This window comes from Epinephelus lanceolatus, chromosome 12 (assembly GCF_041903045.1).
Source record: "Epinephelus lanceolatus isolate andai-2023 chromosome 12, ASM4190304v1, whole genome shotgun sequence".
Classification (NCBI taxonomy): Eukaryota; Metazoa; Chordata; class Actinopteri; order Perciformes; family Serranidae; genus Epinephelus; species Epinephelus lanceolatus.
This window is the reverse complement of record NC_135745.1, coordinates 41,081,993-41,109,873: the sequence shown is the minus strand read 5'-3', so window position 1 is coordinate 41,109,873 and position 27,881 is coordinate 41,081,993. Positions and strand designations below refer to the sequence as shown.

The 27,881-nt window shown below is 42.0% G+C and overlaps 1 protein-coding gene across 5 annotated transcripts in view; it reads right to left on the bottom strand.

Moving 5' to 3' along the window:
• The window catches only part of efr3a (EFR3 homolog A (S. cerevisiae)), a 217,255-nt gene that overhangs the window by 109,994 nt on the left and 79,380 nt on the right, over positions 1–27,881 (bottom strand). For all 5 annotated transcript variants that reach the window (XM_078173425.1, XM_078173427.1, XM_078173426.1 and 2 more), the window contains 2 exons: positions 26,683–26,810; positions 19,985–20,135 (listed from right to left, as the gene is read on the bottom strand). In XM_078173425.1, the coding sequence (XP_078029551.1) occupies positions 19,985–20,135; positions 26,683–26,810 (279 nt within the window). The remainder of the gene's footprint in view (positions 1–19,984; positions 20,136–26,682; positions 26,811–27,881) is intronic.

Below are 27,881 nucleotides of genomic sequence, written 5' to 3'. Positions count from 1 at the left end.
GAACCATGGCAGAAAAATGGCTACATCCCCGCAAGACCAAACACCGCAAAAGTTAGTAAAGGTCAAGTTGAAAACGGTTGAAAACTGCTTCACAACCGGAGGTGGTGGGGCAGGACTTCAACGGGTGGCTCGTTCCGCCCAATGAGAGGCTGATCTATGCAGCCAACTGTGGGAGTGGGTAGGGTCCAGTTTTGGAAAGGCCCATGATGATTGCTGAGTGTGTTAACACAACGATACACTTTCATGGTCCTTGGAATTACCATTCATTTTTTGTTGCAGACACTGTTTGGGAAATGTTGCATAGTAAGTTTAGTATATGATCAGTTTTATGGTCTGTTCATCACTTTGATTAAGCAGAAGCAAAACTACAGTAACAAGTGTCGGTGTTCTGTGATGCAAAATCAGCTTTGATCAACACTAGAAAAAAAATTAAGAGGCATGAAAAACTCCAGACGAAAAACACAAATTTTACTACAGAGACAAACGACAAATTTATGGATCTGGAGCAATGACGTCACATCAGAGGGACTGTGGAGAAGCTCAACTAACGAAGAAAAATTAAATGATAATTTGGTAAAAAAATATATATATAAATCCACATATCTGTGTTTAGAGGAATTAAAATCAAACAGCAGGTGATCAGACAAGTGAAAACAGAAAACTAAAACTAATTTACTAAATCATCCAGCTGTGGTTGTATTATCAATCCAATCAATATCTTTTATATAATGAATAGTGTTAAATAACAGCCAGATTAAAATCAATTCCAATTAACACATTAATACATGACCGGTAGTGTTGACGAAGGGGTAATTAAGCTCAGTTGATCGTGCTGTGAGGGTGTGTCACTGGTCTGGAGGGCTGAAGGTTGAAAATATGGAGTTTTGATCCTCATTTAAAAAACTGCAGCCTTACTGCGTTCTGCTGCCCTACGTTTGACCAACTTTATTTTTGAATACCTTTTTAATTTAGGAAATGTTTCTGCCTGCAGTTCTATTGCTAAATAAACGGTAAATAAACTTTTACAAAACTGAATTTTGTGTTTATCTTGTAATACTTTTACCTACTTTGATATTAAAAGGTGAGGAGTGTGAGGTTTAGGGATATTTAGAGGCAACTTGAGGTGAGAACTGCAGATTGCAACCAGATGAAACTTTTCCTGGTTAGAATTCCTTCAATATTCATTGCTTGGGAGCTGAATTATCCACAGAGATCTCCTCCTCTCCAAACCAAACAGACCCAGTGATTTAAATTGGTAAAAACACTGAATAAAGCAGTTTCACATGAAAAAAAAATAGTGTTTTACGTGAAGGGTTCTATCTGGAGGCAGCATTTGGTTTGTCCATTCTGGGCTACTGTAGAAACATGGCCATGCAACATGGTGATCTTTACAGACGAGGACCCACTCCCTATGTAGATATAATGGCAGAATTTGAAAATACTCCCTCCCACTAGTTGACCATAAACAAATGTAACCCAGTGTTTCCTGTCTATTGATTTGTCATTTTCCAATGTTCTCTCAGCTCATTCACTCACTCTTGCCAGGCTCTCTTTTTGATCATTCTGCCTTCCTTCTCTTTGGGTTGCTTTGCATTGTAAGCAGTTTTTGGCAATGCTGGAAAAGCAACTGTCTCTGCAGGATTCTTCACAATTGAATCAGACTTTCACTGAAAGGACATGCACGCACATCTTCATTTGTAGAACAGCCAATAGAAAAGTCCTGTCTCTGAAATGACCTGTGATTGGCCGAAGTCTCCCATCACAGTCTGAAACAGAGCCAAGAGGAGGTGCAGGAGTCTAGTTTTCTCTCAGTCCACTTGAATTACAATATGCTCAAATTTTTTTATGGGACTTGTGTCCAATGATGCCAAAACTAAACTGCCTACCCCAGCTGTAAAGAGAAATGAGTATGGATTTCTTTTTGGCAGATACTTGGCGCCAGTGTTGGTTCAAAAATGTAAAACTGTCCTCAGTCCACCTCTGACAGCCTGCACTGATGATCACATTCTTCAAATCAGAGCTGAGAGTGGCTGTGAAGTTACTAGTTAACTTTCCACCTCTCGAAATCAGAAGGACAAAAACAGACACCAATAACACAATGACATGCAGGTCGTTTTCAGTACATAGGAGTAAAAATTTCGCCACATTCTTGTGTAGGATAAACCGGAAGCGATGGTTATAATGATAATAACCATTAGAGAGCCACCCCCTTTTTGTCCAACCTATAATTTCCTCCCTCCAAACAAGTGTGAGTGTCCTCAGAAGAGGCCCTCTCTCTCTCCTCTCAGTCAGCTGTGCTCGAGTAGCGCCACTCGCTACCCTATCATTGTCCACTGCAACAAATTGCCTCTGTACAATTCGGCATTGCTGAGCAAAACCCTGCCGTTCTACCTGGTAATTTCCTCTCATTTTGTACCTAACCTTTCCTGGGGGTAATGGCTCAGATGGAAGGAGGTACGCCAGCAGCTGGCGCGCAGGAGAGTGGCTTCCCTTCTTACCAAATGTGTTACTGCAGCAGAGGTGGGGATCCAGGCGTTAGACGCATATAGAGAGTGGGGACTAATTACTGGGTTGTGTTCATGAGGTGCTGAGGGGTCTGGTCATGACTTGAATGTGGGCGTTATGTGGAGGTCCCTGAACAAATTTAGTTAGATTTTATTCAGTCATGAAACATCATGTATATACCAATACAAAATTAAAGATGTTTAAAGCAAACGACACAGACTAGACCATGTTTTAGCAATGCTACTTTCTGTGGCAATGTCAGTCAACTGGTGGGTCAGTCTGTCGTTCCACCACTTTGGTCCAGACTGAAATATCTCAACATCTACTGGATGGATTGTTATTACAATTCATCCTCATGGAAACATGAATATTTGTACTAAATTTAAGTACATTGTGATAGGATTATGTTATCACTTTGGCAACATCTGCCTTTTCCTTATTTGACATTCACATTAGCTTCAGTTGCACTTCAGCGCTAATTAGCAAATGGAGGCAATTAAAAGTAAATTAAATTAACAAAGCCAAACACAGTCAATAAACAAAAGTTATTTATTAGGGAGGGGTTCAGTCACGTTTGATGAAACCAAGCTGTTGTTACTATGGAGCATGAAGGCATCTATTTTAAGTCCATGTGGATAAAAAGCTTTGGCCAAATGAATGTAATGTTATGTGAATAGGGACGATGTCATGATACCAGAAATTTAGTAGCTGATACCAACACCACTGAAATTCCATGATTCTCAATAACCAATTCGATAAGAGTTGTAGAAAAAAAAAACAAAAACAAAAAAAACAATAAATCCCATGTTCTTTAACTTACTCTTCTTTGTTCAAAACATTCGAAGTTTATCTAATTCAAGCCCTTCTGTGTGGAGTTTGCATGTTCTCCCCTTGTCAGCGTGGGTTTCCTCCAGGTGCTCCAGCTTCCTCCCAAAGACATGCAGGTTAACTGGTGACTCTAAAGTAGGTGTGAATGTGAGTGTGAATGGTTGTCTGTCTCTATGTGTCAGCCCTGTGATAGTCTGGAGACCTGTTCAGGTGAACCCTGCCTCTCGCCCAGTGTCAGCTGGGATAGACTTCAGCCTCCCCGTGACCCTCAACAGGATAAGTGTTTAGAGAAAATGAATGAACGAATGAATCAAATTTTATTATTAATCCCTGATGATCCACCTTGAATATAACGTGCTAGTCTGTGTGGGTTCATGAGATTTTGTTGGAGAAAAAACTGATTTATAAATAGCCCACAGTATGTATAGTTCTCCTTCAGTGTTGTTGTTCAACACTGAGTTATGGCCAGAAATGTGTTTTTGTAGAACAGTATGATGTCACAGTGAAGTTGACCTTCGACCTTTTGGATATAAAATGTCATCACTTTATTGTTGTATCCTGTTAGACATTTTGTGAAATGTTACCACATTTAGCGTATGCATTACTGAGTTATGGCCAAAAACATGTTTTGAGAGGTCACTGTGACCTTCGACCACTTCTTGAGTCCAGGAGTTGGAGTCAAGGTCACAGTGACCATGGCCTTTGACCTTTAAAACCTGATTTGAATTTTAGGTCCAAGTGGACGTTTGTGTCAAATTTAAGAAATTCCCTCAGGGCATTCTTAAGATATTGGATTCAAGATAATGCAACAGATGGGGTCACAGTGACCCTGACCTCTGATTAGGGGTGGGAATCACTAGAGGATCCACAATACGATACTATCATGATACTTCAGTCACGATATAATATTGTTGTGATTTTAAATATGTTGCCATATGCTGAGTATTGTGATAAAATATATTGCAATATATTGCCCTTTTCAACTATAAATTATGAGGAAAATTTGTCAACATCAGTTTTATCTACTAAGACAAAGTTCTCAGTCAGTTCATCTCACTTCACCCTTGTTTTTTTTTTTTTTTTTTTTTGCAGCAGTAAGATGTATCTAGTGGACTGAAAAAAAAAAAAGATTCTAGCAGGCTGACCAAAGTTTAATTTGTATTGGAAATATTAATAATCTCAAATAAAAAAATATATACTTGGCACTAGGGATGGGCATCAATTTTCGATTATCAACGATTGATTGTTAAGGCTTTTGATCGATCACAAATAATTTTGATCGATAGTCGCAGTGTTTCCCCTACAATGCCTGGCATAGGTCCGGCGAGCCGCCGTGCCAACGAGACCCCCCGCCCAGCGAGTTGCCGTGCCAACGAGACCCTTCCGCCCGGCGAGCATGGCGGCTCGACGGGCCTATGAGACCCCCACCGGACCTATGCCAGGCAAAAAATCAGAAACAGACGGAGGCTCTCATCGCTCTCCAAAGCCTCGGCGGCTTCCCTTGAGGCCTCTGAAAACACTACGCCATTGAAAGACAGAGGTTTTGCTGAAAACTCAAAGCTCAAAACTGGGGCAGCTGCGCTCTCTTGCAGCGACAGTCTGCACTGCACTCTTTTGTTTTCTCTCTTTTGAAATACTCGCTTATCAATTAATCGATAATTGATCGTTAATTTTTTTGATGATCGAAATAATGAATTTTGATCGTTTGCCCATCCCTACTTGGCACTGTGTGATGCTATGATATTGCCACACAGAAATATTGAGATACTATGCTGCATCGATTTGTTTCCCCCACCTCTACCTCTAACCATGAAAATCTGATCTGTTCATCGTGGCCGTCTGTGTCAAATTTGAAAAAATCATAGACGCTCTTGAGATATCCTGTTCACGAGAATGGGATAGACGGACTACCCAAAAACATAATGCTTCCTTGTTATTCTGTCACGGAGACGTAAAATGTAGAACATGCAGCACTCAGAACAGACGCTCAGCGCCTCAGAGTGTAAATACGCAGCACTGCCACTGCAAAAACGTACAAAATACGGTGGCCTCAACAAGCCGAAACGGATCTGTGACTGCAGCTGCACTATTCTGTTTTCTTCTTTTTCTTCCTTTGTCATTTAACGGCAGACTACAACACTTGTAAGCACATATGCTGCCCTGTCTGGTCAAGAACAATTGCATCCCTACGGTACTGGAGACAAACAAGTACCATCATGTTGGTTAAGAAATTTGGCATCCACTTGGTACTGGGTATCAGTTCTCCACACCCATAAATGTGAAATAAAGTAAAGTCTGGTTTTGCTTTGCAAAGAAAATGTATTTCAGGCCCTTCAGTTTGTATATCTGGATCCTTTTCAGCTTTACAACTTGTAAAAGAAAAAAAAAACTTCAACAGAGGCCTTTCACGTCAAGGGGATAAGTGCTTTTAGTGAAGGGGGGTAATTCTGGTTGGAGCTGAGGTTTCATCATGTAAATAAGGCTAATCAAAAAGCAACAGGCCTCATGCCTCACCAATGCCTCGTGGCAAAGCAGTCAGGATTTCCTACAATGGGAAAATAAGAGGGTGCTACAAATACCAGCACAATTTGTTTTGTTTCCCTCAGGCGATTTTAAAGAGCTCAATTTAAATAGAAGAGAAGGCATTAAGAAGTCCTGTGAAATGGACCTGTTTTACTTATCTATGCATACTGATGACATAACAAGTGGTGAAGAGTAAAATCCATCTACACAGACATCGCCACTTTGGTTAAGTTGATCATTATCTGTTGATGCACAGTGAGCATTTGGAAACATGTTCTTTCCAATTATGTTGTCAAAGTTGAAGTTCTTCTTCCAAAGTGAAATTTCTCCTCTTGTATGTGTCATTTCCTGTAGGTTTGAATGGCAGCAGTAGGATGTCTGAAGCTTCACTGAGCACAGAGTTTCCACTTTCTGACATACAGTATAAACTTGGCAGGCACTGAAACCATTGGTTGCTCAAAGCATCTGAACTACTTCTTCAACAGCAGTAATTGTTCAAGCAAACTCTTGGATTTTCTAACAAGCCAAAACACTGCCTTGAATTCTGACAAGCGTGAACAAGCTGCTGGAGATTCAGTTTCTTTGAGTTTCAGTGGCCTTATGCATCACCTTCCAATACAAAGTTCCCTGCAATTAAACAACCATGGTGTGCAACTGACTGCATTTCACATTTGTTGTGTGTTTGTCTGCTTTACCACTCCTCCCACTACGACTTCCAAGAGGGGTTGCAATGGTATGAGATTGTCATGGTATGATAACTGCCTCAGGTTTCTCAGTATCACGGTATGACAATAGTTATATTATTTTCAGTCAGAATGACTCTTAAAGGAACAAAAACAGACGGGTGTTTGTTGGTTGAACAAACTTTGTACTACTTTAATTGGAACTTGAAACCATTTAGGTAACGGAAGTATGTGTACAAAGTCTCCCCTTAGAAAATAACTAAAATAAAGGCGATTCAATGTCTAGTTACATTTTTTTCCAATATCACAGATAAGCAAATAAATGGTATTAAAACTTTAACTTTTATATCACTGTATACCTTGAAACCAATTTGTTTGATTTCCAAGTTGTTGTTTTTTTCATTAAATGTCCAGAGAAATAAAGAAAAATAAATGTTATAAAAGAGTGCGTTGTTGTCTTTTACCCTCATATGGGCACATCATTTTAAAGATTTTTTGGGGCCTTTTTGTCTTTATTTTGATAGGACAGTTTAAAGGAAAACTTTGGTATTTTTCAACCTGGGCCCTATTTCCCCATGTGTATGTGTGCGTATGATTCATAGGTACAACTCGTTCTAAAATTGGTTCAGTATTGAGGGAGGCGGATGCAGCCGACAGCCGCGAAACGAGCTAAATCGGTAACGGGGGCGAATGCATCCTGTATAAGTTTGTGCATTAAAAGTGCTTTTTTTCGCCACTGACCAGTTCAGATCGCCAGTGCTATCTCTGTAAATAGCATAGTAAGCGTTTCCCTTACCTCTGGGCTGTGTGACGTCATCTCGCGAGAGCTTTGCTTGTTGCCAGAAGAAAACAGAGGAGCCATGCTGAGCGCCGCTCAGAGTGGCGCTGGTTGTCCCGGAGTACAGCTGAGAGTTTTACTGCATCGATTGAAAACAATGGTTCGTGTTTGTGCTTATCCAAATTGCAAGAACAGGATGTCGTGCAAGACCCCGTACCAGAGATGCTGAAGTTGTGGCTAGTTGTGCTACAAATGGATGCTAACACTCTGCACCTTGCAGACCATCGGGTCTGCAGTGCTCACTTCTCCCAAGATGACTACTGCCAGCCGAAGAAGAGAAGACATCCAATCCCGAAACACCTCTTCCTCAAGAAAATGGCTGTCCCACGAGTAGAGAGAGCTACAGACACAGTGGAGCAAAGCTCTCGCAAGATGACGTCACACAGCCCAGAGGTAAGGGAAACGCTTACTATGCTATTTACAGAGATAGCACTGGCGATCTGAACCGGTCAGTGGCGAAAAAAAGCACTTTTAATGCACAAACTTATACAGGACGCATTCGCCCCCGTTACCGTTTTAGCTCATTTCACAGCTCCCAGCTGCATCCGCCTCCCTCAATACTGAACCAATTTTAAAACGTGTTGTACCTATGAATCATACGCACAAATACACATGGGGAAATAGGGCCCAGGTTGAAAAATACCAAAGTTATCCTTTAAATGTGAAAGAAGGAAAGAGAGGGGATAGCATGCAGCAAAGGGCAGCACGCTGGAACTGAACCTGGGCCGCGGAGGCAAGGACACAGCCTTGGTACATGGGTGCCTGTTCTACCAGGCGAGCAACTGGACTTTGGCAACTTTGGTGTTTCAACCCTTCCAAACCTGGAGCAACACCACTTTTCTTATGCTGCTTTCAGATGCCTTTTGCAAGTATTTAAGCTTTTGAACCCTGAGCAAATTGGTGCAAATTCTTTTAAAGACATGCGGAAAAAGGCAATGAGCAACTTGGTATAAATGCCCAAAAAATTGCGAGGAAAAAAAAATTAGATTTAGAGAATTAAATAAAAAGAACTAGGGAAAAAGGGAAAAACTGTATTTATAATTATCCTTATTATTAGATTTTAAATTTATTTTAAGCACTTTTTCCAGGTCGTTTGTTTCTTTTTTTTCCTAATATTCTTGTTTTTAATTTTCTCTTTTTACTAATTTCTTGCTAATATTTGGGTCATTTCTTCTTTTTAATCGCCTTCTTCCCATGTTTTTAAAAGAAATAAAGCCAATTTGCTCAGATTTCAAAGGGTTTGTTTGACTTTAGTCACACAATTACCCAAACTAACTACCTACCATGGAGGCAGCGGTAGACCAGCAGCATCTGTGATGTTAAATCACTGTTTTCATGAATCGAGTCTGGCTTTGAAGAGAGTGATGTAACAGCTTCAGTTCCCTGTTGGAAGTTGCTGTCTGATAGCAAGGTAAAGCGACGAAAATACTCTAAATATAGCATGCACTTTAACTGTTAGAGATTTTTTTAGGTGGCTAAAATATGTTTTGTTGCTGACCCCTTCAGAGCAGTACACTGCTTAGCTTCCGTGTCAGTACTCCAGTCTGCTTCTCCGAACTGGGACATGCCGACTGACATCTACCGTAGGTAATACACTGACTATGGATGAATACCTTATACAACCCCACTTGAAAACCTTTATCCCTTTAACACAGTCTTCAGTACATGTCTACACGAAACAGGATGAAGTGTGGAAACTGAGATCTAATTATCTGATACGTTCTCTGGCATTTTAAGAGCTATAAAGAGCTTTTCTGGCCTGGGCTGCCGGTTCACCGCTGACCCTGCTGGCATGTCAGCATGACAGTCTGAAGGCAGATGGTTTCGTGACTTAAGCCAAAAAGTTGGACACTGTGGCCAGAAGTTATTTTAGAAGTTTACTCTTGGTATTAGTTTTGATTTCAAGTGATAAGTGCAGAATATTAAACCAATGTGAAGCAGTCCGAGTGTTATCTGAGGCCCTGCCTATACCTCTACCCATCACTGCTTCATTTCCTCTATCCCATCCTGGGTGACATCTCTGCATCTCCCTCTCGTCAGCAGGTGACAGTTTGTCAAGAGAAAGTAAACAGGAAGTTAACAGCAGTTTGGAAGAAACTATCAAAAATCCTGGCATCTGCACTTTATCAGTGTTGATGTCTGGTGTTGCGAACAGAGTCACAGCGGGCTGCTGCCTCGTGAGTCCTGACTCAGGTAATGATGACGAAGACCTTCACTGCCTGTTAACGGTTAGACTGGGAGTTTGTTTCCCCACAGTTCTCATTTATGCTGAACGATCATCAAAAATTTCCTCTGCAGCTGAGACTGGATGCCCTCAAGGCACACTGGGAAGTCTGATGTATATTTACTGCACAGAGTTTCATGTACAGTCATTAAAGTGGATCTAATGACTCTGTAATGTGCCTTTAGTGACAGTTTCATACAAAAATTACACTTTAACTCACTGCTTTGGATTTATGACCAACGGATTCTGCTCTTATTGACCCAACTTGTTTTTAGCAAACAAGCTCCAGTGAACACGTACACGACTTGCTCATTAGCAAACAGCAGACGAGGCTTAAGTGGTATCTCTGTAGTACAGTATACCAGGGTATTCAAAAATCCAGATGTTAGAATTTTCAATATCGTCAAAAACAGAGATGCCAGTCTTTTTATTTACCTCAAACTGGAGAAGGTGTACTGAGTGCACATCACGTGCCTCCGGAGGTTAGTGTGGTGCAACAGGCAGCTAAGCTGACTGCGAGTGGTGGAGATAACGTAACAGGACCGACTGTAAACAGCTGGCCGTGTCTTGCCCTCAACAGCAGGGACAGCACAGGGAAAACAACTTACTTTCACATCTAATTGGGATCCACGTGGGAATTTGCTGGTCGTGCAAGGGGGCGGGGTTCCAGTGTAGGACCGTACACAAATGCTGTCATATATACACCGGTGAAATTCCAGGAAAGTATGAAAACTCAGAAACCGCCCAAACCTACAGCAGACACACACAGTATGTTTAAATGCAGTTATTTTGAGCTATGGTTACAGCTCGACTAGGACATTTAATTGAACTACTGTCCTTGTCCCAGTATACAAGCATGAGAGGGAAATGGATTAATTGACTGAAGTACAGCATGTCCCACTCCTCTACGACAGACGGTGATTACCCCCTTTCAGCTTGTTAGTATTGGACCTTTTCTGGTCGACAAACAAATTAGCCATGATTAGCTAGCGGCAGCTGGTACCATGGTGGACAACGTTACAGCTCTGTATATTTCATACATGCTGTGCACTTTTTCAGTTGACATAGCACAAAGCGTGTCTCCTCGTCACACCTAAAAATGCACGGCTCTGGATGTAGATTTCGCCATGTTGTTAATGGCTTCTTCTTCTGTTACACATTTAATGCTGTTCGACTTAGTCCGACTTAGGAGAAATACGATTTGGTGCGATTTCAGTTGGACTAACATGTTTACATGTATTTTAAAAGTCTGGTTTGAGTTGGACTAACACAATAAATCAATTTTCTCTAATGCCATGTAAATGTACTGACAGAGTCTAACTGGTGAACACAGTGGAGCATGTAGCAGCTAAAGAGACTGTTTTTTTTCTCAGGAGTTGGTGGAGACCCAAAACAGAGCCAAAAGAGAGAGAATCCTGTGTTCATCAAGCAGACCCGAATGTTGGACACGAGTTTTACCTGATGTGATTGTTAACAAATGCGACTGTATTAAGCTGCATTTTTATCACTTTAATGTACTCTGGCACATGTGCAACATTATAACATTATAATATTCTTCTTTTTCAATTTTTTGATGCAGAAATGCCGTGTGGTTTTGTCCCTGGTGTTTTACTTTGTCTTAAAATTAAAGTTCTAGTGTCACAAAGTCCTACACATTTACTGTCTTTTGGTAATTAAAGAGTTTCTGATTTTGGGTCTGAGCTTTACCAGCCCACTCTCAGAGTGGCTGCAGTAACTATGACGGGATCAAAGGAGGAAATCAGGCAACGTAGTATAAAGAGAGACAAAAGCTGCATAAGGAGGAGGTTGGGGTGGATGGATGGGTCAAACACCGGACTTTCACCCAGGAGACTGCTGTTGGTGTCCCGTGTGAAACCAAAAGTCAGTGTAGTTATGTGTGTTGTTACATATGCTGTTACGTCATTGGATAAGAACTTTTGGTAACCCAGTTGCTACGTTTGTGACTCATGTCAGGTCTTGCCGCGTAAGTTACGTAAAAGATGTCCCAAGTGAATCCAAACACCATCTTTTCCTAAAACCTAACTAAACTGTGCTGTTTCACAGTTTTACTTATGTGATTAATAATGCAGCAGTTTCAAAACATTAATTAGCACCTGGTACTCTCTAATAGTTATGTATGTTGTTTTGGGAGTCACTGGCAACTGGCCTATTTTGTTGTTAAAGGGATAGTGCACCCAAAAATGAAAATTCAGCTATTATCTACTCACCCATATGTGTCCTGAAGCCCCGACATAAAAAGTTGTTTGGAAAAACGTCATTTGAACTATGTTTTTAGCCTCACCCTGTAGATCTAACTCACTAAAACTTCGACCAAGAACTTTAATATCCAGAAATTGCACCCAAATCTGATCAGGGAAGTTAAAAAGAAGCTGTTTAATGGAAAGAGGATCGACCAGACAAATAGAAATATGGATTTTCTTGGCAAACTTCTGGCTGCATGTGTGGCACATCTGGCTCCACAGGCTATAAATACACTCCCCCCTGAGTCTGACTCAGTGGCTTCATGTGCCTGAGTGTAGACTGATGAGTGTCTCTTCTATTGAGACGGAGTGGAGGGAGAGACACTTCTAGCTGTCGCAGTCTGCCAATTTCTTGTGATAAAGTTAACTGGCAGATATATTTGGAAACAGCGAATGGCTGGCAGCACAGACAGGAGAGAAACACTCTGGTGACACACACACACACATGCTGGGCTGAGTAAAAATAGAAACGCTGCTCTGTCGTAAGATGGGGAAAAAAAGAGTTACATTAAAGGTGACAAATGGTGCGTGTTTGTAATGAATATGTCATTCTTAGATTGATTAGAAAACCTTTGTTTAATCTGTTTACAGGATGATTTATCACCTCCTCCCACAAGGTTCTCTTTCCATCTGTTACTCAGCAGAAAAGTTACTGAGCACATTTCAGTGACATTTGGTAGAAAGTTACATTACATGCTGTGAATCTGGAAGCCACAGCACAATCATCTGCCAATTTGAAAAGCACCGAAGGCTCCGAACACCTTTTTCCTCCACTTTCCTGGATACAGTTACAAAGTTATTTCAGGGCTCTTGAAGTTAAAGTCGAGGTTATTTTCTCACAGGCCATGTGAGGTGACTGAAAATGGGAGCTCCTCAAGTATTGGATGAGTTTTTTTTTTTTATATAAAGTCAAAAGCTACAAGCCTATGGACACAAAAAGTGAAGGAGAGGATTCAAGTTTGAGTCCAGTAGGAAACATTCAATCACAGAGTTTAAAATTCGGCCAGCTGAAGCTAAGATTGCACTGAAATGAATGGTTTAAATCTGCTCACTTTCACATTGAGAGTATTTTTTTGTCAAATTCAGAAACTCCAGAAACAGGTTTTACTCCCAACTGTTACAACAAAGCATTTTGGATTCCCTGCAGCTGACTGCTCCATAGTCAAGTAGACCGAGACGCATGAGTATTGATTTTAGACCCATCCACCATCAGATTAACTGACTGAACACTTAAGGGAACACTTCACCCACAGAAGCCTGTGTTTTGTTGAATTTGTGAAGAAAACTTTATTTTTCCTGCATGTCTCCATTGGTGAACGAAGAATCCAAAAGTGGCAAAGTGGCAGCATGCTGCAGCAAGCGTGTACGTTTGAACTCTGCTTGTTTCTCCCACTGAGCAGAGTTCAAATGCACACCATGCCCAGGTGTGCTTCTTATGTGCATAAGTGTTTCAAATAGTAATGTTTGAGCAACAAAGCATGTGTGTAGGATGTACTAAGCTTATGACTGGATGATTGGCAGTTGGATTATACTGCAAGAGTTGAATGAGAGTATGTAAACAGATGTTTTGATATAGTTTTGCTGTTGTTACAAGTGGTCCCTGTTGACTTCAATTCATCAAGAATTTTTGGATTCTTCGTTCACCTTGGATGAGCGAGAGAATTTTTTTTTTTTTTTCCCCAGGAATTCAATGCAACACAGGGAGAGTAATTGATAAACAAGTAGTTAGGCATGTGCCGGTATGAGATTTTGACGGTATGATAACCGTGGGCAAAAATACCACGGTAACCGGTATTACCACGGTAATAATAATAATCATCATCATCATAATAAAACAGGCGTCGTCCTATTTTCGCGCTCTACTTTAAAATGGTAGGCTAATATTTGTTGGACTGTTCATGAGCGACAGCACGTACCAGGCATCTCCTGTCAGTGCAACGCATCATCACACCAGTTGTTTAAATGTGTAGGCTAATACAGACCCGTTATAATGTAATAGAGCCGTTTCTTAACTTCACGATGGTGACTCCGCCCAGCAGCTTGTTGAGCTCCTCGTCGTTGCGGACAGCCAGCTGCAGGTGACGGGGGACGATAAGGGTCTTCTTGTTGTCGCGGGCAGCGTTTCCAGCCAACTCCAGGATCTCAGCTGTCAGATACTCCAGCACAGCCACCAGATAGACGGGGGCGCTGGCATAGTTTCCTTCGCGCAGCAGCCTGTGAACACGGCCGACTGGTAACTGGAGCCCAGCACGGGAGGAGCGGGTCTTTGCCTTGGCTCTGGGGGTTCTTCTGATGGCCCACATGTTCCCAGTAGGGCTGTCAAAATTGCTCAAAAATGACATTTGAATATTCCTTCTAAAAATAACTCATAGGTTCAAACTATTCGAATTTTTTTTTTTTTTTTTCCGCATTATGTCCACAAGAGGGCAAACTAATACAAGGAAACATAACTACTTGTAGGTATTTTTATTTCAACATAAACGTCTTCGAAAACATTTACATACCTACACATAAAACACATAAAACAATTATCTATAACATTACGTTAGAAACGACCGCGGACCTCTTGCTCGCCCCCCCTCTCTGACCCGTCAGGCCACACCGCCCGAGGAAGCGCCGTGAATAGCCTCAAAGCGCCGAGAAGCAAAGCCAGTTTCCTTTCGGCGCCCACGTTAACCGATTGTGTCATCCACACCGGCTGCGCCACGCCGCACAGCTCCGTGGCTAGCTCCCGCCCTGCAGCGATCGTTTCGACGTCTGGTCTATTTTCTGCACGAGCCGTGAGCGAAGGTGTCAAGCTGGGTGATGGAGACAACAGCTGGGAGCAGAACTGCTTGTCGACCAGCGTGGAGAAATGCGCGTCTGATGTGAACGGAAGTGCTCCGGCTTGCGCGAGAATTTCGGTGCGCTGCGCTCCGCAGCACTTCCGCGGGCAGTGTGGCCTATGCAGTGCGTTCAGTGCAGCGGCCCAGGCCAACGCCCACTCGCAAAGAGGACAGCTGCGGTGGTGTTTTTTTTTTTCTCGACAATCGAATATGAATTTTCACATTCAAAGGTCCATTTTTTTTTTTCAAATTCGAATTTAAATTCGAATTTAGAATCTTCGTTGACAGCCCTAGTTCCCACACCACCGACTTCGTCCTTTTTGCCGGTGGGAAAAGTTCAGCTTCGCCTCCTCCAGCCATGTTTGCAGTTTGCACGTGAGTGGATTTACAGTGATTACTGACGTACTGACTGACTGAGGCTGCCTCCCCAGTAATTGTGCTGACTGCAGCGGCTGCACGTGCATGATTTCAGAGGGTGTGCCTGTTAAAATGTACGACTGGCACAGAATTATTTCTGAGTTTTGAGTTCCTGAAGCTCCCATTTATGAAACATAGGTTACACCGTCGGCCTTTACCGTCAGAACAGAAAATGGCCGGTTAGTGACATCATGACATTCTTTTACCGTGGTAAACCGTGACACCGGTAACCGGCACATGCCTACAAGTGGTCATTTTGTGGGTGATGCGTTCCTTTAAGTAGAAGTAATTCAAACTGATGGCCATGACATAAATGTTAAATCAGGAAATCTGGATGCTTCTATCTTTTCTGATTATTGATTACTACTAGGCTACTACTGATTATTTCTAGGGAAGGGGTCCTTGTCTAACAGCCAAGTTTTTACTGTAGCTCATAACAGACAAGGCAAACACTGGCTCTAGACAGGGCCACATCTGGCAATGTAGTTAGAAACCCCCATGCAATGAGCTGAAGAGCTGGAAGAGACCTCTGTGGATAATTCAGCTCCCAGCTGGAACTTTCTGGATGTGTGGATCTTAAGTTACCAGAGAGAAAAGGTGAGCACACATTAGCAGACGCTATGTTAATGGGCTGTCAGTGACGAGCTGAACTATGATGAAGAAACGCTGATTTGTAACATGAAACTGTTTTATTCAATGTTTTCACCAGTTTTAATCACCTGGTCTGTTTGTTGTGAAGAGGATGATCCCTCTGCGGATAATTCTGATCCTGGTAAAAAACCTCCTGAAAGATGAACACTGAAGGAATCCTGCCCGGATGGCCATGACTAGCACATGGGAGAGGTTTCAGCTGGTTGCAATTTGCGATCCTACCTGTAGATGCCAGTAAATCCTACGCACTGTTCCTTTAAGATCACTTGAAAAATACTTAGAAATAGGAAATTACAAAACCGCAGTTTCTAACACTTTACTCAGGACAAAACAAGTATAGGCCAGGCACATTTCTGCCTAACCCTTCTACAAAATGTACTCAGTATCTTCCAAATTTGGTGTAAATTACATTTTAATGGGATAAGAGATCTAAGCAGTCACATGATCAGACTGGTTGGAAACAAACACGTTAGAAAACAAAAGGTGAACGGTCCAATGATTAACCAAAAGGCATTTTCTGAAGATCCATCACGGACACAGACCCACGTTCTGCTTCACTATGACCTAAAACCGTTTTTCTGAGTAATGTGGGATTACTAGCAACTTTTTTGCCCTCCAAATGAAGTGGTTTAGATCACCTGGATAAACTGCTGTGTTGTTTTCAACCTGTCTCATTATCTGACTGGACTGGACTTCTTTTTAGTGATGTTCCCAGATCACTAGGTCACTGTTCCTGATAGACAAACCTCCCGAAATAAGACCCAAGCTGTGATAAACTGTAATTATCCTTTAGGACACTTCGACCTCTGACATCCTTTCCTCGTTTGCTTGTAATGTTGGTGACAGTGGATATAAAGTTGATTTTATTCTTCAGCCCACTGTGAGCAGCTCTGCAGAGGAGGATTCACAAAAACCCAAATGTGTGATGTTTGTAACTAATTAGTCACCGCTCAGGCAACACTGAAAGCAGCCCGCCGGTTTCAAACACTCTTTCAACAAAACTGCTGTAATTTGTTGAGCTCTGTGTTGCTGTTGTTCTGCAGACATCTCAAACAAACTCATTAAACTGATAATTACACGACAGAACAAACACGAGTGCTTAATTTTCCTCGGCTACGATGTAAAACCAAACGCCGACATTAAACGCAGCATCTCGGCCGGCTCCACGAGGAAAAATTAATTAACACGGCTCTCACCTAAAGGCGGTCTGTACCGCTGCCGGTGCTCACCCCGCCTACCTGTCTCTGCATCCGCTCTCCTCCTCTGTCAGACTCTAAATACCACACATAAATAATGCAAAGGCTTTCGCATCTAAACCTTCGGCTCTGTTTCCTGCTCAGATGAACCGCCAACAATGGCAAGGACGACAGGCTCAGAGTGGGAGGCATCGAGACGGAAGGAGGGAGAGAAAACTTTGGTTCACCTTCAGAAGCCTTGGAAGGAGAAATGGGGTTGACATTTGCTGGCGGCTTATAGAGGCTAATAATAATTAGTCTTTCACAGGAAATGGTAAAGGGACATTTCCACTGCCAGAGTAAAAGTTAAATTAGGTATTTAACCACCAACATCAACCTCTGGGCTGCAGCTGAGTGATGCGTTTTATGCTCTGCTTGTTGCATGTGTGTGTGTGTGTGTGTGTGTGTGTGTGTGTGTGTGCAGTACGGACTGTGGCTCTGTGTTAATTTTGGTGTGGCTTCACAGCAAATGGGATTCTCACAAATACAGAATCTTAACTGAAACTGCTTTGTGAATATTAAGCAAATAAATTCAAGTATAAGAAGCTATTACGTAGCTTAAATTCTCAAACTTGGAGGGAGGTACTCCACTGCACAAGACCATGGGCCCAATCCCAATTCTCCCCCCTTGGCCCTACCACTCTGTTTTGAGTGCCACTGCGTAGGGTGGGGTGTCCCATTTCTTTTGGTGGATCGAAGGGTAGTGGTCATCTAGTCCTCCAGGAAGCCCTTTAAGCAGAGTGTTTTTAGATGCAGACTCCACAAAGAGTGGTAAAAGAAAATTCCCGAACTGTGGCAGATTAAACGTAAGGAACAAGCAATGTCTATGGGTGTCTGTGTGTGTCTGTTCCACGTTTTTCTCCTCACTGACTTGGTCAATCATTGTGAAATTTGGCACAGTGGTAGAGGGTCATGGGAGGATGCCAATGACGCAATATTACATCAATTGGCCAAAGGGGGGCGCTATAGCAACCAACTGAAATGTCAAACTTTGAATGGGCATATCTCATGCCCCGTATGTCGTAGAGACATGAAACTTTGCACAGAGATGCCTCTCCTCATGAGCAACACATTTGCCTCAAGAACCCATAACTTCCGCTTATATAGATTTTCCACCATTTTGAATTTTTTGAAAAACACTTCAAATGGATCTCTTCCTAGGAAGTTTGAGCGATCTGCATGAAACTGGGTGAACATAATCTAGGGACCAATATCTAAAGTTCCCTCTTGGCAAAAGTTGGAAAACTTACTAAAACTGAGCTTCTATAAGGCAATGAATATTGCGGAGGGCGTGGCTCATCACATAAAGGTGTATAACATCTCAAGGGTTTCACCCATCACCACGCAACTTTGTAGGCATATGACCACACATAATCTGAGGGGACCCCTCCATTATTGACCCCATCAAACAAAATGGGGGCGCTAGAGAGCTCATTTCTTTTTTGCCTGTACTTCACAGGACAGTGAAGCATGACAGGAAGGATGGGAGACAGAACACGGAAGACATGCAGCAAAGAAGGAAGGCCGGATTCCAACCCACACCGCTGCAACAAGGGCTAGCTGCACCTTTCCCATGTGAACTACCAGTGCGCCCCACTTTGAAGTCAATACAACATATAAACACTTTAACTATCTGCCTTTCAACGTGCTACCTCAACTACTAATGTACAGTTTTAGCCCACTAACTATCCCACTATTGGCAATGGTACTACTGTACTTTCAATACAGTACAATACCTGTATCCCAAACACACACCATGTGAAACTGTACGTGGGCAACTGTGCACTCAATGGGTATGGACTAGTCCTTGTATAATATTGCTTTTGTTGTTTAAGGTTCCTTTTCATGAGGACATGTTCATTACTTCAGCTAACAATTTAAGCATTTATTCAGAACTTTTAGCTAACTAATGCTACAGATGATGTAATGTATGTGAGTGACGTCTCATTTCCTTGGTTGAGATTTGGTGGAGAATTGGGATTGGGCTGCTGATAAACATTAGAAAAAAAATAAAGAGCGTAGTAACTTCAGGAACACTTCAGAAACGCGGCAAACTAAAGAAGGAAGACATTATCACACCTGAAATGTAAAATCACCCTGCCTTTAACCTCAAATCAGTGTGTGAATAAAAGCAAGTAAAAAGCTTCTGTTAATTTCTTTACCACCAATCAGCTGATAAAATACAATCTATTCTAATCTGCTATCTATGTTTCGCTGGTTCATTTCATTTTTCTATTTAAAAATGCATTTCTTTCCCTATGCAACCTTAATATTTCTTCACCACACTTCCAATTTTCTTTTTGCATAATGTATTACAATGGCCGTGTCTTTGCATGTGAAGTGATGTTTTAATTCATTTTATTAACTGATCGGTGGTAAAGAAAAAGAATAAAAATCTTTCAGATTGCAGGTTCAAGCTTTTAATTCATTTAAACTGCAGTAAAATAAAAACTCACTAATAATAGCATTAATTTTTATATTCAGTTATCCAGTATTTTTGACTTGTCTGTTAGTTTTATTACATTTCGGCAGGTCAGAGGATCTAAATCAGGTAAAATTCCTGCACAAGTCACAGCAAGCTTCTTTCTTTATATCCAAGTTTAAAACAGTTTGTAAAGCTGTTGTTATATCTACATCCACTGTGTCATAACGCAACTCTGAATCCTCCTGGATGTCACCACTTAAAGCTTTGCATGTTTAGAGCAGCTAACTTTAGGATCAGAAATTACTTCTTCTGTTTCTTCTCTTTCCTTCCTTCTCACTCTTATCGTCTTCCTCCTCATGGCACCATATCTGGATCCTGCTCTCTAACAACCATCGACAATCCTGAATGTGTGTGTTTGAATGCACCGTCAGCAAATCTAAATACTGTTGCACTCTTGTGAAATCTTGTGAAAGTTCAAAAGTAACCCAATAAAAGCTCATGTGAGATGAAATAGTCAGTTGGTTCGCTGTGATGCTTTTGTCCCAACCAGACTGAAGGTTTTGTCTTACCGAGTTGGTCCCCAGCACCTGCAGGTCTGGTTCTCTGGACTCTAGCAGCTTGGCCACCATGTGCAGGAAACTCTCCACGAAGGGTTTGATGCTCTGAGAGTGACAGGCCATCAGCAGCTGGTCCAGAGCCTCCATGGCGATGACAACATTCCTGCACACAGGTGTTACAATATTAATAGTTCAACAAAATAAAATCTACCACTAATTACACATTTAAACAGCTCCCAAATACAAAAACTGTCCTCTGGGATCTATATATATAAATCAACAGGTGATTTCCTTCTTTTATTAAAATCCTAAATGTTTGAGTTGTTTGTTTTTAACACCTGGACCTTTATGCTCTGCCATTTCTCCTCTAATCATCACGCTGTAACCTGTGACAGGCTGTTATGATACCACAACTATCACACACTCACATTTATGGATACACTTGTTTAGCCACAAGCCTCACGTAGGTTTACATTACCAAAGGTTTATGACAGAATCACTTGACGACACTGACTCCTGTGTGCGCACGGTGAGAGAGAAGAGGGAGAGACGCTGTGCTGCTGCCAGAGGAGCCGCTGAATGAGTTCCCTCTGAGCGGTAAGTCACTAAAAGAGTCTGAGAAGTCCCAAGTCTAAAGGTGTGGACACACCCAACCGACATCAAAGAACTAGCCGCGACGAAAGCCAACTGTTGCGTCGTCTACGTCGCCCTGTGTCAGTTGCATTTGAACACACTACACGGACTACATCCGACGGCCAAGTAGCACGTACGTTCCGCGCCTGCGTGAGAGAGAGCGGAGTGAGAGAGTGGTACATCCTGTCAGCCGAGGGGTTTCCTATCTGTGCAGCCGAGCACCGCAGCACCTCCACGGACTATTACATCCAGACGGTCGCGGTGTTTCCTCCTCAGGCTCCACTTCACTCAGCTGCCCGATAAACCTGCTACTTCTTCCCACTTTAACCTGAATAACAAACCAGGGCTCGGTGCTCCGGTTGGAACCAAACAGAGAGCCGGGGCTAGCTCAGAGACTAGCGGAGGCTAACTGGCTGTGCTTCCCTCCGGTCATGCTGCGGCTAGCACTCTGCTAGCCGCTCCCAGCTAGCTCCGGTTTGTTATTCAGGTTAAAGTGTGAAGAAGCAGCGGGTCTGTGGGGCAGCTGAGTGAAGTGGAGCCTGAGGAGGAAGCACCGGTTAGCCCCGGTTTCACTACAGGCAGATTCACTCGCTACAGGGGCGAGGGAATAAAACCTAAACAGCCAATCAGAGTGATCTCTCTCACTGACAAGCTCCGCCGCCAATTCAACATGCTCAAATGACCGAAAAGCCACAGACGCCGATGCCGAAGTGCTGACGGTGCGGGACACACCGAAAAACGAGGCCGACAGACGCTCACCGACAGCCCAACTTCAGTCGATGGCCAACCGTCGGCTTGGTGTGTCATGGCCTTAACAACGCCGCAATTTATTCCACACTACTGAAGCTGCTCCTCTTTTTGGAACCACCACAGACTCTGTAATAATTTTGCTTTCAGCCATGCACATTGAAATATTGCGAGTATCACAATATAAATGTTTTAATATGATATTAGAAGTTAAACCAGTATTATTGTGAACGAGATGATATGGCACACCCCTAGACGGAACAGTCTATTCTATCCATTAACACAACAATAGAGTGGTGCTTTTTACTCACGAAAAGTCTTCAGTCAAGAACCACTGGACCAGAACACAGGCCAACTCACAGAATTAGTGTTAAGTATTAACAGTTAAATGTTCACTGCTGATGGAGGCATAAACTGAACTCAAGATCTGCCTCTTGGATGCTGTGAAAATTAAGATGACGTTTCAAATTCAGGCAGCTTGGAAAAACTAACTGAATCTGTAAGAGTATTTTCCTCATAATATGACATGCATATGACTGATTTTTGTCGAAATCTGCAAACGAAGTCTTGTCTACACTGATATCTTTCTAACATATGTTGGGATCGATGCCTCACTGAGGGGGGCCATTGTTAGAACTCAGCCTTAACATGGGCCCGACCACATAACAGATCTCCAATCAAAATGTAAAAATGGCTTTTGAACATAATTAATAATTATTTCTGATAGCCATTTTTATACTTTAATGAGAGATCTGTACGAGGTCAGGCCCTTGGTGAGGCACAGATCCCAACAAATACCAATATCTTTTGTTTCACTGCAATAATGTGCCTGACACATGCACGCAACATCACCAAGGTCTCCACACACACCCTAAAGTCTAGACATTGATTATTTCTTAAAAAGAGTCTCTGCAGTGTTACTGTGGATCACTGCAGTTCTGTGGGTTCGTCTCCAGGTGGACACTGTGGACAGAGCGTCTGTGGACTTCACGTTATGAATTTACAGAGGTAGAAAGCGACTTATCAATTTGCTCCATGTGGGATGAAAGCGATTTGCCAAATCCAACGACAGCTTTGGGATCTGAGTGACATAACAAAGCCGAGCATGTGGACATGTCACTTCACTGGACGGACAGAGTGTTTTGGGACGTGCCAAATGGTTCTGTAATGACACATGGGCGATTACAGATGGAAGAGAGGGAGATGTGTTTGTTCTCTGACTGTCAGCTTCTGGGAATAAAAATCACAGCCAATTAAACACCATTTCTGACATTATAATCACTGTATTGATTTGGTGCTGCCAGTCCTCTTTTAGAAATACATGAGGGAGATTTTGTGTCTCAATTCATTTTAATTAGTTTCCAGGAGCAGAAGGCACTGAGAGGTTCAGAGAAATGTAAATGAACAAGACTTTTAATATCACACAAGTCATTCTGATGAGTTTAAAGATGATTTATTTGAGAGCTTTCTTTGCCTCGTGTTGTTAAATGTCCCTTTATCATTCACAAAGCAGTTTGTGCATGGTTTTTATTTGCTTTGTTTACAGGCGTCATATATTGTCATATAATGCGGTCAACAGACAAGTGAGGGGCATTGTAAATGTTCCAGGACTGTTTGCATTAAAAACTAGAATTACCACATTGCAGTTCTATGCCTCTGTGAACCAGTGAAGATACAGTTTACATCCATGTCAGTGAAAACATCGATGCTTCACACACACAAGATCTATACAATCAGCACAGTTTCAAGATTAGAGTCACCAATTCAGTATCTGACCAAATGTCTCCCCTTCTGTTCCTGAGATATGACGCTGAGTAATGGCCTGAACAGTGTTTTTGCAGAACATGATGTTGTCACAGTGAAGCTGACCTTTGACCTTTTGGATATAAAATGTCATCACTTAATTATTTTATCCTGTTAGACATTTGTGTGAAATTTTGTCATAATTTGAGCATGGATTTTTGAGTTACGTCCAAAAAAAATGTTACGTTAGGTCATGGTGACATTTGACCACCAGATTTTGATCAGTTCATCATTGAGTGGTCCAAAGTGGACGTTTGAGTACGTAGAGTTTTCCTACAGCATAGCAAGTGGATTTTGTGTATGTGAGAAAGGCCCAGATGTACACTCCATCAGCACGAACTTCTGAGTACAAGACATGAGATTACCAGTCACACTCAACCACCCCAACATGCATTGCGGCTCTTCAGACTGTCTAATGACGGACTGTGAGGCAGATATTGTTTATAATTAACCATTAGACAAAATAATCACTAATGATGGTGACTGACCTTAAGATATAGTTTAGAGGAACAGTGCAGGTGCCTACATATGTAATAGGGATGGGTCACGATTTTCGATTTTCGAATAGTCGTTTTATTTTTGAAAAATCGATTTTTTAATGCGACTATTACTATTTGCCGTCTTATTTCCCCCCCTTTATTTGACATGCAATTCAGCTCCTAACCACACGAGGGCAGTCTAGGATTGCAACAGCGGTGTGAGATGCTCTTCTACAAACAGGAGAAACATGCAGAGACTACTACTCCGTGAGGTATGTCCGCAGTCATTCGGGCTTTCATAGTCGAGCGCACTTCCGCGTTGTAGTTTCCTGTAAAAATGTCAGTGAAAAATCCCCGCGATGTGAAAAATACATGCCGAGCAGTCACTGGTGTGCGCGCACAGGGCTTGCGGATGTCCGTTTTGAGTCTGTGCGGACCTCCGCGGAGTCTGTTCCGCCCGAGTATGTTCGGGCCTTTAAAGATGAATGGATCTCTGTGTGCGTGGCTCGGGGGGGTGGGGATTATTCGAAAAATTGTTGAATACTTGCCACAATTTTCGAATAGTGTTTTTGCTTGTGTTGCCCATCCCTAATATGTAATGTATAAATCATATTTAACTAGGGCTGTAGTCAACCAAAGAAAATCTTGGTCGACGAAAGTCGAACATAATCTTCAACTAATTGATTAGTCATGGGGGAAAAAAAATCTGCACGTTATTTTTACTTGTGACATTATTTAATTAAGCTACTAAAGCACTGAGTTTGTGTCACACAGTTGTTATAGTTACAGGCTACTTAACAGGCCGGGCATGCACCATGGGTGCTCTGCGGAGAGGGAGACCTCTGTGTCTGAGACGGGAGCGGGAGGCGGGAGGTCCGACGCTTCCAGTGAGGGGAGAGGGAGAAATATAACAAAATAAGATAAAATAGGAAAACCTGTCTCCCTCTTTTATTTTATTTTATTTTCAGCGTTTAATCGAGGCGAAGGCTGGTGGCGGAAGGTCCGAGACTTCAGCGAGGGGAGAGGTAGAAACAAACAGCCAATGTGTGTGTGTGTGTGTGTGTGTGTGTGTGTTATGTTCAGGTGTTGTCACGTAAATAACAGTGCCCAAGCAATAAACAGGACAGACAATAGGATTTTATTTATTTTTACACTACATTTTCACTGAAAGCTGACTGAATCCGACCCGAGCCCGAATACAATTTATACATTTTTGACCAAACCCGGCCCGACCCATCGGGTAGGCCTGCTGTCGGGACCCGTCGGACTCAGATCGGGTAGCCACACTCTAGTGTGTGTATGTGTGTGTCCCCTATCTATAGGGACCTATCTGAATTTCTGTCTTTGAGAGATATTATCTTGTAATATAACTGAATTTTCTATCCATACATATAAACTTTAAATATATTAAAATTATAAGGCATCTTTGAGTAAACTGCGAGTATCATTTAAGTAGGCTATGTCGTGGCCGGCCGAGTGTCCTCTTTTTTGGAAATCAAAATATGGTCACCCTAAGGTTCACGGACAAAACAACTGTCTTATACTAAACACGTTTTCCAAGCAAATACAACATGCTAACGTTATTAGCGCCAGCCTATGGCATTTTACATTGTATAAATTAGCCTAGCAGCTAGCAGAGATTTCCTCTGCTCATATGAAGCCAGGATAAATCACACACAAGACTTAAAATGCTATTTTAGTGGAGGCTTTATTGTCTTCACAAGCGTTTCTTATCTGTGAAATATAAGTAAATCAAAGCTTTGTTTCCACTGAGGGAAATGGTTTCAGTTTACAGAGACAGACAGAAGGTCTGGGGTGGGCGAGTTCAACTTTCTGTCAACAACGGGGGTGAAAGGAATAACACAGTAAACAGGAAATAATGGATTAATCCTGTAAAGCTGTTGATGTAGCATTTTTCACCTTATGAAAGTAACACAGCGATTATTCGACTAATGAGAATTTGGTCGGACGAGAGAATAGCGACCAAATAATCGACTAGTCGACCAGGAGACTACAGCCCTATATTTAACACTAAAATGTTTGATAATTGAAATAATACTGGTAAACATCAGAGTGGAAGAAGTTATGCTGATTGACATTTGTAATAAACAATTTTCTTTCAGTAGCTCTGACAGGTAACGTGATCGATCGGTACGGTCATGATGCAGAGAAGACGTATCGCTTTACTTCAGTTTGCTTCAGTGTGAACAGTCTGCTGGTAAAGACATATTTAATTGTTAATTTAACAGGCAGTATGTAGCACATACTGATTGACTGTGTAGTATGCTGTATATTACTACACAACTTCGATCACAGTGTGTCTACACAGGATGCATTCAGGTACAGCATCAAGTGTAGGTCACAAGTGTTTTGGCACAATGCACACCAGCACTTTTATCATGCACGTAAAAAGAAGGAAAGAAGGCTTAAGGTGTAACAATGCATTTTGGGCTGTTACAAACTACCTTCATGCATCTTTTCACTTGTTCTCTTATTTCTGATTGGAATAAATACGTTTGGAAGTTTCACACACACACACACACACACACACACACACACACACACACACACACACACACTGTGTTTCGTCACTTCCGCAACCTCTTCCTCTTCTCCACCCCAGGTTTAATGTAGCCTTGGAGTTATGGAGTTAGCTCAGAGCTTCACCTCGACCTGTTTTTTTTTTTTTTTTGTCTTGAGCCGTTTCATTTTATCAAATGTGTATTGCGGAAATCTGTCTTGCAAGGCGAGATCTGAGGGTTAAGATGCATCATTTTTATTCGTTCTCTGACCTTTATCCTCAACAGACATCAGAAAAACCGATGATGTTTTTGCAGGATGTGAAAGATTTCTGTGTGTTTTCTTGTTTGACTGAAAAAAACATCTACAGCTGGTCTGCTTGCGTCAGTGTGTGAAACTGTGTGAGCTGTATAAATGTTTGCCGTGTGTTACTGTGAGAACAAAATTACTCCAATTCTGCAGGTAAACAGGAAGCCTCAATCTTTCTTGGCAATAAAAACCAAACTCGAGGTCAAAGGAGTGACTCACCCGTAGCGGTGTCGCACCACATCTCTGCTCAGCCTCTCAGCCAGGTAAGCTCCGATCCTGTCCAGTTTCTCTGGAGCCGACACAGCGTAGAAGGTCAACTTCTCCATGTCCGATTTACTGAGGCCATCCTGAAGAAAAACACAGGGCGGTCCACAGTCACATTATTTACAGGAGAAGTCTGGAGAGGTGAAACAAAGCCTGATGTGTTTACACTGTTTATTTTGTTTTAATCCTACACACACCGTCCTGCTGCTGCAAATACATGAATGGTTGATGTGCAATACTGTTATATTTTTTATGTTTTTATATTGTATGCTTTATTTCTTCTGGACTGTTATTGTGAGGCAGCAATACTTGTGCAGCTCCTTAGCCCAAGACGAATTTCCCCACGGAGACAATAAAGTGTATCATTTGGCATCATATCGTATCGCATCGTATCGTAAATACTTACTTGAGCACCAAATGTGGGTCAATCCGCCACCGAAAATACTGCCCAAAAGTCACTATTTCCTCCTGTTTGTTTGGTAAAAACTAAACCAAGCAGCTGTTTGAGGAAATTACTGAGACTTTGGTTTTTAAATCATAACTTTATATTTGTGTTTTTCTAGATTTATGTCTTCAGTAGGAACCAATGCGCTTGGAGCCAGGAGCCACAGACAGGAAGACAGCCTGGGGATGTCACAGTAAAGTTTTTTGCCCCAGTATCTGCCAATACTTAGTCCCATATTTAACTATGAAGGGGACTGTGTGAGTTTGTAAGTACACAAGTAAATATGTGCCCTAATAGAGTGTGCCAGTAAACCCGGAACTCCGTTAGCGCTTTTAGCACTTCTGGTTCTCTCATCTAAAAGTCAATACGTTTTTTGAATGAGATTTTGGTAAAATGCCTCAAATAAGGTCTGTGGTTAACAAAAACTTAAGCAAGTTTCAGGTTTTGTTCTATGACATAAAACACGTCAGTAAATACCCTACTTGTGAATTTTGAAGCTTTTATGTGTCATAAAAAAGGCGGTTGCTAACAAGTTGCTCAATACGACTACAAACCCTGTCGGGGACATTAAACGTCATCACCCCCGAACAGGCGAGAGTGCTGGCAGTCCGCCATTACAGCTTCTTATTAAAGCTTAAACAGTCCGATTTCCCCATTATACAATGTTTTTAAAATAAAGCGGCCGAAATCAGTTGAAAGCTTAGTGGCG